Source organism: Berghia stephanieae, chromosome 15 (assembly GCF_034508935.2).
Source record: "Berghia stephanieae isolate SIO BIC M18660-M18661 chromosome 15, UCSD_Bste_1.3, whole genome shotgun sequence".
In the NCBI taxonomy this organism is placed as follows: Eukaryota; Metazoa; Mollusca; class Gastropoda; order Nudibranchia; family Aeolidiidae; genus Berghia; species Berghia stephanieae.
Genome location: NC_088374.1, coordinates 2,223,931 through 2,235,462, shown reverse-complemented (window position 1 = coordinate 2,235,462; position 11,532 = coordinate 2,223,931). Strand labels below are relative to the sequence as shown.

At 35.5% G+C, this 11,532-nt stretch overlaps 1 protein-coding gene across 1 annotated transcript in view; it reads left to right on the top strand.

The window, feature by feature from the left end:
- LOC144960677 (uncharacterized) overlaps nt 1-11,208 on the top strand; it is a gene marked incomplete in the record, with an annotated part of 100,395 nt that extends 89,187 nt beyond the window's left edge. The window contains 3 exon segments of the mRNA XM_078893958.1: nt 2,117-2,215; nt 8,086-8,404; nt 11,085-11,208. Coding sequence (XP_078750084.1) covers nt 2,117-2,215; nt 8,086-8,269 — 283 coding nt within the window.
- Between the last annotated feature and the right edge of the window lie 324 nt (nt 11,209-11,532).

Sequence of the window (11,532 nt, the reverse complement as noted above, 5' to 3'; positions counted from 1 at the left end):
CCAATTCCCCTTTGTCTTACCTTTTCTTTTATTCTTGGGTGCTCTAATTGTAATTCTAAAACTTTTTACTATCTCATTCTCTTCCTTTTTACTATGACTGATATGACCGTATGTGTTGCAGGCGCCGTAAAACCTTTACAAACTCAACACCTTTGGTCATTCAAATTTTCTGATCTTTATATGAGTGTGTTCCATTCATAATATTAGTATAATATAATATGATATAATATAATATATAATATATATAATATAATATAATATAATATAATATAATTATATAATATAATATAATATGATATAATATAAATATAATATAATATATAATATATATAATAATATAATTTATATAAATGATATAATTAATATAATATAATTAATAATATAATTGATATAATATAATATAATATAATATAGATATAATATAATTAATATATTATAATATATATATGATATAATATAATTGATATAATATAATATAATATGATATAATAGAATATAATTGATATAATATAATATAATATAAATATAATATAATATAATATAATATAATATAATATAATTGATATAATATAATATAATATAATAATAATATAATATAATATAATCTAATATAATATAATATAATTGATATAATATAATATAATATAATATAATATGATATAATATAATTGATATAATATAATATAATATAATATAATATAATATAATATAATATAATTGATATAATATGATATAATATAATATAATATAATATAATATAATATAATATAATATGATATAATATAATATAATATATAATAGCCTAGTTCCAATTTAGAATTGCTCACTGGCACTTGACACCAACACATCATGTACCAGACACAAAGGATTTCTTATGAAAAACTGAATAACAATGTGAAATTGAATCTTAGCTTCAATTCAATATACAAAAACAGATGAAATGGACGTTTCAGGTTTCCCCTTTATCAACAAAACAGGATGAATAAAACTCTACAGACGAATGAGGTCACGTGATACAACGCCACTACCACGTTATCTCATTCATCCGTTTTATCTGTTTTCCTACATTAAATTGAAGCTCACTTTCAATTTCACATTGTTTGTCATTTCTTCCAGCTTCAAGCAGCAACATTTACCTGTAAAACTAACAATTTTTGCGGGTCCCTTAAGAGATTTAAATTAGCAGATCTTAGATTTCGACTGGGTTCATAGATAATGGATCAACCTTGTCTGAAATCGACCAAATCGTTCTGGTCGATGGTGTTCGATGTATCAGGGTTCCACTGTATATATATACAGTAATGTCTCTCCAATCCGTTCCCAGCATATGTGACTCATCGTCTCAAAACGGTATTATGTCGGAATGAACCAGTTGCTTAAAAGCCGAATTTAATGTTAAAACTGGTCAACAATATAAATTGTTGGCATTAGCAGCCTAGAATATGGTTGCTATTTTCCTCAATAAATTATACAAACTCAACACAAGTCTGATGTTTCTGGCTACAAATTCAATTTTCAACATCTGAACCAACCTGACTTACTACCATTTTGAGGCGAAGGGTCACATATTGTCTGGATCATAGAGTGAGATTTGAGCTTTTATATAGCACAGTGTCCACTTGATGTGCTCAAAGCGCTTTACAAGGGGCTTCCTGTTACAAACAGCAACGTGTGACTTGTAGAACGAGACGTGACGCCTGTTAGGCGATGTTACAATTTTTTTCCGACAGAGACAAAGCTGTTTAAAGGCCTGGTACTCATTTTACACCTGAGTACAGTGAGAGAATGTGAGTAAAGAGGCTTTTGCAAGGACTCAACTATGCGCCGAGCGAGGCTCGAACTCAAGACCTTCCGATCCGAAAGCGAGTGTCATACCACTTGACCACATATCCAGAGATATCCGGATAATGGAATCCATCCCTAAAGTGTACGTTTAAACCAAAAAATAATATCCGTCCCCAAGCAACATGTCCGTATAATGGATGGCATCCGGACTGTGGAGTGTTGGATTAAAGGGACGCGACTCTATTTGAAATGTGATAAGTAAAAGGAATTCTGAAGGATGCAGCGTGGCTCATTTTTTTTTGTTTTTTTTTGTTTTTGTTTTTTTCACCAGCTCCAAGTTTTCGTCCAAATTGAAGTTCGTCAAAGACCTTCAGGAACTAAAGGCCCTCGTCCCTTTGGAAAACATCACCATTCCTCCAGCTGTTTTACAGTACGTATTCTCCTTGTGGTCTGGGCTGTTGGGTCAAAATAAATTAAGTTCTATTCCTTATGAGGTTCAAACCTTTATTTTGTATTATATAGAATTAACAAGTAGAAATCAACGTGCGTTCCAATAGAAATAAAAACGTTGAATATTTCACGTGGTACAGCTAAACCAAAGACTGCCTGGCTGATTGTTTGATTGATTTATTTATTGTTATATTGATGGGTTGATTGGTACAGCTAAACCAAAGACTGCCTGGCTGATTGTTTGATTGATTTATTTATTGTTAGATTGATGGGTCGATTGGTACAGCTAAACCAAAGACTGACTGGCTGATTGTTTGATTGATTTATTTATTGTTAGATTGATGGGTCGATTGGTACAGCTAAACCAAAGACCGACTGGCTGATTGTTTGATTGATTTATTTATTGTTAGATTGATGGGTCGATTGATGATGATGAGGATAGTCATGTCAGGTTGACACAAATGTAACAAATTGATAATGAAATGCATCTGTCTATGTTGTGTGTATGTGAGGGTTAGCGCGTGTGTGTGTATGTGTCTATGTTGTGTGTATGTGAGGGTTAGCGCGTGTGTGTGTGAAGGTTTGTGTGTATGTGAGGGTTTGCGCGTGTGTGTGTATGTGTCTATGTTGTGTGTATGTGAGGGTTAGCGCGTGTGTGTGTGTATGTGTCTATGTTGTGTGTATGTGAGGGTTTGCGCGTGTGTGTGTATGTGTCTATGTTGTGTGTATGTGAGGGTTATCATGTGTGTGTGTATCTGTCTATGTTGTGTGTATGTGAGGGTTTGTGTGTAAATGTATCTGTCTGTGTTGTGTGTATGTGAGGGTTAGTGTGTAAATGTATCTGTTTATGTTGTGTGTATGTGAGGGTTTGTGTGTAAATGTATCTGTCTATGTTGTGTGTATGTGAGGTTTGTGTGTAAATGTATCTGTCTATGTTGTGTGTATGTGAGGGTTTGTGTGTAAATGTATCTGTCTATGTTGTGTGTATGTGAGGGTTAGTGTGTAAATGTATATGTCTATGTTGTGTGTATGTGAGGGTTAGTGTGTAAATGTATCTATGTTGTGTGTATGTGAGGGTTTGTGTGTAAATGTATCTGTCTGTGTTGTGTGTATGTGAGGGTTTGTGTGTAAATGTATCTGTCTATGTTGTGTGTATGTGAGGGTTAGTGTGTAAATGTATATGTCTATGTTGTGTGTATGTGAGGGTTTGTGTGTAAATGCATCTGTCTATGTTGTGTGTATGTGAGGGTTAGTGTGTAAATGTATCTGTCTGTGTTGTGTGTATGTGAGGGTTTGTGTGTAAATGTATCTGTCTATGTTGTGTGTATGTGAGGGTTTGTGTGTAAATGTATCTGTCTATGTTGTGTGTATGTGGGGGTTAGAGTGTGTGTGTATGTGAGGGTTTGTGTGTAAATGTATCTGTCTATGTTGTGTGTATGTGAGGGTTTGTGTGTAAATGTATCTGTCTATGTTGTGTGTATGTGAGGGTTAGTGTGTAAATGCATCTGTCTATGTTGTGTGTATGTGAGGGTTTGTGTGTAAATGTATCTATGTTGTGTGTATGTGAGGGTTTGTGTGTAAATGTATCTATGTTGTGTGTATGTGGGGGTTTGTGTGTAAATGTGTCTATGTTGTGTGTATGTGAGGGTTTGTGTGTAAATGTATCTATGTTGTGTGTATGTGAGGGTTTGTGTGTAAATGTATCTATATTGTGTGTATGTGGGGGTTTGTGTGTAAATATATCTATGTTGTGTGTATGTGGGGGTTTGTGTGTAAATGTATCTGTCTATGTTGTGTGTATGTGAGGGTTAGTGTGTAAATGTATCTATGTTGTGTGTATGTGAGGGTTAGTGTGTAAATGTATCTATATTGTGTGTATGTGGGGGTTTGTGTGTAAATGCATCTGTCTATGTTGTGTGTATGTGAGGGTTTGTGTGTAAATGTGTCTATGTTGTGTGTATGTGAGGGTTTGTGTGTAAATGTATCTATGTTGTGTGTATGTGAGGGTTTGTGTGTAAATGCATCTGTCTATGTTGTGTGTATGTGAGGGTTTGTGTGTAAATGTATCTATGTTGTGTGTATGTGAGGGTTTGTGTGTAAATGTATCTATGTTGTGTGTATGTGGGGGTTTGTGTGTAAATGTGTCTATGTTGTGTGTATGTGGGGGTTTGTGTGTAAATGTGTCTATGTTGTGTGTATGTGGGGGTTTGTGTGTAAATGTATCTATGTTGTGTGTATGTGAGGGTTTGTGTGTAAATTGTATCTATGTTGTGTGTATGTGAGGGTTTGTGTGTAAATGTATCTATGTTGTGTGTATGTGAGGGTTTGTGTGTAAATGTATCTATGTTGTGTGTATGTGAGGGTTTGTGTGTAAATGTATCTATGTTGTGTGTATGTGAGGGTTTGTGTGTAAATGTATCTATGTTGTGTGTATGTGAGGGTTTGTGTGTAAATGTATCTATGTTGTGTGTATGTGAGGGTTTGTGTGTAAATGTATCTGTCTATGTTGTGTGCATGTGAGGGTTTGTGTGTAAATGTATCTGTCTATGTTGTGTGTATGTGAGGGTTAGTGTGTAAATGTATCTGTCTATGTTGTGTATATGTGAGGGTTTGTGTGTAAATGTATCTGTCTATGTTGTGTGTATGTGAGGGTTTGTGTGTAAATGTATCTGTCTATGTTGTGTGTATGTGAGGGTTAGTGTGTAAATGTATCTGTCTATGTTGTGTGTATGTGAGGGTTTGTGTGTAAATGTATCTGTCTATGTTGTGTGTATGTGAGGGTTAGTGTGTAAATGTATCTGTCTATGTTGTGTGTATGTGAGGGTTTGTGTGTAAATGTATCTGTCTATGTTGTGTGTATGTGAGGGTTTGTGTGTAAATGTATCTGTCTATGTTGTGTGTATGTGAGGGTTAGTGTGTAAATGTATCTGTCTATGTTGTGTGTATGTGAGGGTTAGTGTGTAAATGTATCTGTCTATGTTGTGTGTATGTGAGGGTTAGTGTGTAAATACATCTGTCTATGTTGTGTGTATGTGAGGGTTTGTGTGTAAATGCATCTGTCTATGTTGTGTGTATGTGAGAGTTTGTGTGTAAATGTATATGTCTATGTTGTGTGTATGTGAGGGTTTGTGTGTAAATGTATCTGTCTATGTTGTGTGTATGTGAGGGTTTGTGTGTAAATGTATCTGTCTATGTTGTGTGTATGTGAGGGTTAGTGTGTAAATGTATCTATGTTGTGTGTATGTGAGGGTTAGTGTGTAAATGTATCTATGTTGTGTGTATGTGAGGGTTTGTGTGTAAATGTATCTATGTTGTGTGTATGTGAGGGTTTGTGTGTAAATGTATCTATGTTGTGTGTATGTGAGGGTTTGTGTGTAAATGTATCTATGTAGTGTGTATGTGAGGGTTAGTGTGTAAATGTATCTATGTTGTGTGTATGTGAGGGTTTGTGTGTAAATGTATCTGTCTGTGTTGTGTGTATGTGAGGGTTTGTGTGGTAAATGTATGTGTCTATGTTGTGTGTATGTGAGGGTTTGTGTGTAAATGTATCTATGTTGTGTGTATGTGAGGGTTTGTGTGTAAATGTATCTATGTTGTGTGTATGTGAGGGTTTGTGTGTAAATGTATCTATGTTGTGTGTATGTGAGGGTTTGTGTGTAAATGTATCTATGTTGTGTGTATGTGAGGGTTTGTGTGTAAATGTATCTATGTAGTGTGTATGTGAGGGTTAGTGTGTAAATGCATCTATGTTGTGTGTATGTGAAGGTTTGTGTGTAAATGTATCTATGTTGTGTGTATGTGAGGGTTTGTGTGTAAATGTATCTATGTTGTGTGTATGTGAGGGTTTGTGTGTAAATGTATCTATGTAGTGTGTATGTGAGGGTTAGTGTGTAAATGTATCTATGTTGTGTGTATGTGAGGGTTTGTGTGTAAATGTATCTGTCTGTGTTGTGTGTATGTGAGGGTTTGTGTGTAAATGTATGTGTCTATGTTGTGTGTATGTGAGGGTTTGTGTGTAAATGTATCTATGTTGTGTGTATGTGAGGGTTTGTGTGTAAATGTATCTATGTTGTGTGTATGTGAGGGTTTGTGTGTAAATGTATCTATGTTGTGTGTATGTGAGGGTTTGTGTGTAAATGTATCTATGTTGTGTGTATGTGAGGGTTTGTGTGTAAATGTATCTATGTTGTGTGTATGTGAGGGTTAGTGTGTAAATGTATCTATGTTGTGTGTATGTGAGGGTTTGTGTGTAAATGTATCTATGTTGTGTGTATGTGAGGGTTTGTGTGTAAATGTATCTATGTATGTGTATGTGAGGGTTAGTGTGTAAATGTATCTATGTGTGTGTATGTGAGGGTTTGTGTGTAAATGTATCTATGTTGTGTGTATGTGAGGGTTTGTGTGTAAATGTATCTATGTTGTGTGTATGTGAGGGTTTGTGTGTAAATGTATCTATGTAGTGTGTATGTGAGGGTTAGTGTGTAAATGTATCTATGTTGTGTGTATGTGAGGGTTTGTGTGTAAATGTATCTGTCTGTGTTGTGTGTATGTGAGGGTTTGTGTGTAAATGTATGTGTCTATGTTGTGTGTATGTGAGGGTTTGTGTGTAAATGTATCTATGTTGTGTGTATGTGAGGGTTTGTGTGTAAATGTATCTATGTTGTGTGTATGTGAGGGTTTGTGTGTAAATGTATCTATGTTGTGTGTATGTGAGGGTTTGTGTGTAAATGTATCTATGTTGTGTGTATGTGAGGGTTTGTGTGTAAATGTATCTATGTTGTGTGTATGTGAGGGTTAGTGTGTAAATGTATCTATGTTGTGTGTATGTGAGGGTTTGTGTGTAAATGTATCTATGTTGTGTGTATGTGAGGGTTTGTGTGTAAATGTATCTATGTTGTGTGTATGTGAGGGTTTGTGTGTAAATGTATCTATGTAGTGTGTATGTGAGGGTTAGTGTGTAAATGTATCTATGTTGTGTGTATGTGAGGGTTTGTGTGTAAATGTATCTGTCTGTGTTGTGTGTATGTGAGGGTTTGTGTGTAAATGTATGTGTCTATGTTGTGTGTATGTGAGGGTTTGTGTGTAAATGTATCTATGTTGTGTGTATGTGAGGGTTTGTGTGTAAATGTATCTATGTTGTGTGTATGTGAGGGTTTGTGTGTAAATGTATCTATGTTGTGTGTATGTGAGGGTTTGTGTGTAAATGTATCTATGTTGTGTGTATGTGAGGGTTTGTGTGTAAATGTATCTATGTTGTGTGTATGTGAGGGTTTGTGTGTAAATGTATCTATGTAGTGTGTATGTGAGGGTTAGTGTGTAAATGTATCTATGTTGTGTGTATGTGAGGGTTTGTGTGTAAATGTATCTGTCTGTGTTGTGTGTATGTGAGGGTTTCTGTGTAAATGTATGTGTCTATGTTGTGTGTATGTGAGGGTTTGTGTGTAAATGTATCTATGTTGTGTGTATGTGAGGGTTTGTGTGTAAATCTGTCTATGTTGTGTGTATGTGGGGGGTTTGTGTGTAAATGTGTCTATGTTGTGTGTATGTGGGGGGTTCGCGCGTGTGAGAGAAAAGAGTGTTGAACGTTTGACTTATCATCTAACATTATAACGAGTATAAATAAATGACAAATTACAGTATCATCATCATCATCATCATCATCATCATCATTATTATTATTATTATTATTATTATTATTATTATTATTATTATTATTATTATTATTATTATTATTATTATTGTATTATTATTATTATTATTATTGTATTATTATTGTCATTATTATTACTCTGGTCCTGCCTGATATGGAGGTGTCATTTAGTCTGTTTCTTTCTACGTCTCTATTTTCAGCTACGATCGCTACAGAGAGCATTTGCCCTCATCATCGTCATCTCACCACCCCGTCGCTGCCACCACCTCAACCACATCTCGCCCCCACTCATCCTCATCTCCCTCTCCCTCATCCTCTCCCAAATGCTACCAGCCTACCTCCTCCCTCCTCCTCCCCCCCAGCCCCTCCTCCTCTCACACATAATAGATTTTTATTTTTTTTTAAACCACTGTGTTGTGTGTAGATATCCCCACGTTTTAAAAATACAAATTGATGTGTTGACAATGAAGACGCGTGTTAAAAATTTGTGACACGGTTGGAGTTATTTCGTTTCCATAGGTAAGATTGAATTAAAGTTGTTTTTATTTAAGGGGCAGGCACCGGTATAAGATAAAGATCTGAACAACAAATATGTCTGAAAGGTGCCAGACAAAGCAAGAATTAAATTAAAAAACCATCCCAAAAACTCAACCTTGACTGGGGTACCGTTACAATGGTAGCACATCTGACTGGTAACTGGGAATCAGAAGATCTGAGGTTCGATCTTTAGTCGAGGTAGACTGATTTTTGTTTTAAATGTCTTTTTCTTTCTATTATTTTTCTTTCTTGCTTTGTCTGGCACCTTTCATACACACTTGTTGTTCAGATCTTTAGGTAAGAATGAATGGAATGCCGAAGATGACCAAATATGTGGCTGTCTGAGAAAACCCGAAAAGATGCACAAATTTGATAAATTGAGTTTCTGTATACATTGGCGTAGACCACATCTTTCTGATCATTTACCACTTTAAATTTTCTCCCTATGTCTATTAGAACCCAAGTTATGAATTTTTTTTCTGAATAGAATTTGTTGGTATGGGAAACACTTTATCTTCGATTTTGGCTGATATCTCGAATCGAAGCTTGCCGCATCTTCCCGGGTTTATACAGACAGCCTCACAAATAAGTTTAAAAAAAAAAAAAAATAATAATAATAATAATATATCTTTATTGTACCCAAAAAAATGGCAATTTGTCATTTGCTTACACATTTATAACAATACAATATTGACATAGACACACTCACACAAGATGCACACTAGTAACATAGTAGTTATCGTAAAAAAAAAAATTAAAAAAAAAAAATTAAAAAAATTTAGAAAATGTAACCGTTTCCACTACGGGAAAACCAGTTACTTCACCAGGTATCAATTTCGGTTCTGTTGCATCCGAAGCGAGTACTTGAGCTTTTATAGAGTGCAATATCCACCAAATGTGTTCAAAGCGCTTTACAAGATGTCGCTGACCAACAGCAGCACGTAGCATGTAGAATAAAACATGATGCCTGTTGGGCGATATGACAAATTTTTTTGACGATAGAGACAACACTGTTGATGGCCTGGTACTCATTTTACACCCGAGTAGGGTGAGAGAATGTGAGTAAAATGTCTTTTCCAAGGACTCAACGAGGCTCGAACCCAGGACCTTCCGATCCGAAATTGAGTGTCATACCACAAGACCACATAGCACTCTACTTACTGAGCCATCAGAAGACCCCGACTATGATGTGTAATGATTTAATTTCTTTTCTTCGTTTTTTGTTTGTTTGTTAGAATCACTACGATGTTAAGATGTTGAAGCGGGTGGTTGGATGGGAGCATCACCCTTGAATCATATACCTATGATGTTCGCATGGGTGTACGATCCGATAGTGATGTCGTTTCTTCTTCTCTTTACTAGCCTATCCTGCTTCTTTGGTTTGTGATTGTATTTTTGACAGGGGATATTTTTTTTCTGTAAATCTTCTGCCTGTTTGTTCTTGGTTATTTATAATTTAGCTTATGATATCTTTAGGTTATGATTTTGATTTACATTTGTACTATTTTTGTTAGATTGCTTGTTTTTTTTTTGTTTCAGCAGTCTCTCATATAACCTGGGTGGGGATCCTGACCTCCCATAGCGGGCAGGGAGGTCCATACTGTGTCTTCTATACCCTTATATCTGTTTTCCAACATGTTTTCTGCCTTTGTCTTGGAATGAGATTACTTGGTTTTTTCTTGGCCCTGGTCGGAGTCCTGGCTGGGAAGGAAACAGTCAAATGCATAGTTATTGTTTTGGGAGATGATATTTTTTTTCCTTGTAAATCATCTTTCTGTTATGTATTATTATTTTTATTTTGAATGTATAATGTAAGCATTTGAGTGTGTTCCTCGTTGTTGGATTTTGTGCTTGTGTCTGGATGAGACTTATAGGTGATCTCAAACTAAGTACATTGGTGGTATGCTCTTGGAATCTACATCTGATCCCTATTTGTTCCCAATTCCCCTTTGTCTTACTTTTTCTTGGGTGCTTTAATTGTAATTCTAGAACTTTTTACTATCCCATTTTCTTCCTTTTTACTGGCGCTGATATAACCTAAATGTGTTGCAAGCGCCGTAAAACCCTTAAAAACAAAAAACAAAACATCTCTCATATAACCTCAATTGTGTTGGAAGAGACCTAAAGCAACAAACAAACAAACAAACAAACAAATAAGATGTTGAAAAATAAAATTTAACAAATTAGTTTTCAGACTTGTCAAGCAATTGAGATTTCCCGTATTTGAACTCAGTCAACCCTAACACCAACTACATCCGTAGTATAGGGAATGAGATTAGTGGAAGAGTAGCGTCCCTTGATTGGACGTCACCTTACAGAGAGAACGTCAATTTGGTTTTGAAATGTCTCAAGCCGCTTTCACCGGAAGCGAGGACGAGAGACGCACACGCCCAACCAACATGACGTTCTCTCTCTAATAACTTTTCCGCCGGTAACGTCACAGACTATGGGTGACGACCAATCAAGGGACGCTACTCTTCCGCTAATCTCATTCCCTATACTCGGGATTACTTTTACCCCATGCCTATTTATTTTTTTTGAAATTTCATGTTGGCAGCTCTGGGTCTATGATAATGTGGTTTGATTTTTTTTCAAATGGTTGAGATGTTTGGCAGGCCGGTAATTTTGTGTTTTATTATTTCTTCTCTTTTTTAAATTTCAGATTTGATAGCCAAAGTGGGTATGGGATCTGAACTCATTCACACGGTATCTGTATATTCAGAGAGAGAGAAGGAGAGAGAGAGAGAGAGAGAGAGAGAGAGAGAGAGAGAGCATATATATATATAAACGATGTCATGCAGAATATTGTTTTTGTAAAACTTGTGACAATACACCAAAGTATAGGAGAAAGAAGAAGAAGAGGGAGAGAGTGTGTGTGTGTGTGTGTGTGTGTGTGTGTCAGACAGCAAGAGATAATTTGTATGTGTGTGTTTGTGTGTATCAGACAGAGACAGAGAGAGAGAGCAAGAGATAATTTGTGTGTGTCAGAGAGAGAGAGAGAGAGGTATGTGGTTTCAGGTATGTATGTTTTATGATTTGCTATAACAATGTGTTTTACATTATGTGTTGTCATTTGTCGTTGTTCAACCAGAAGTATTTCCAATCCTTTT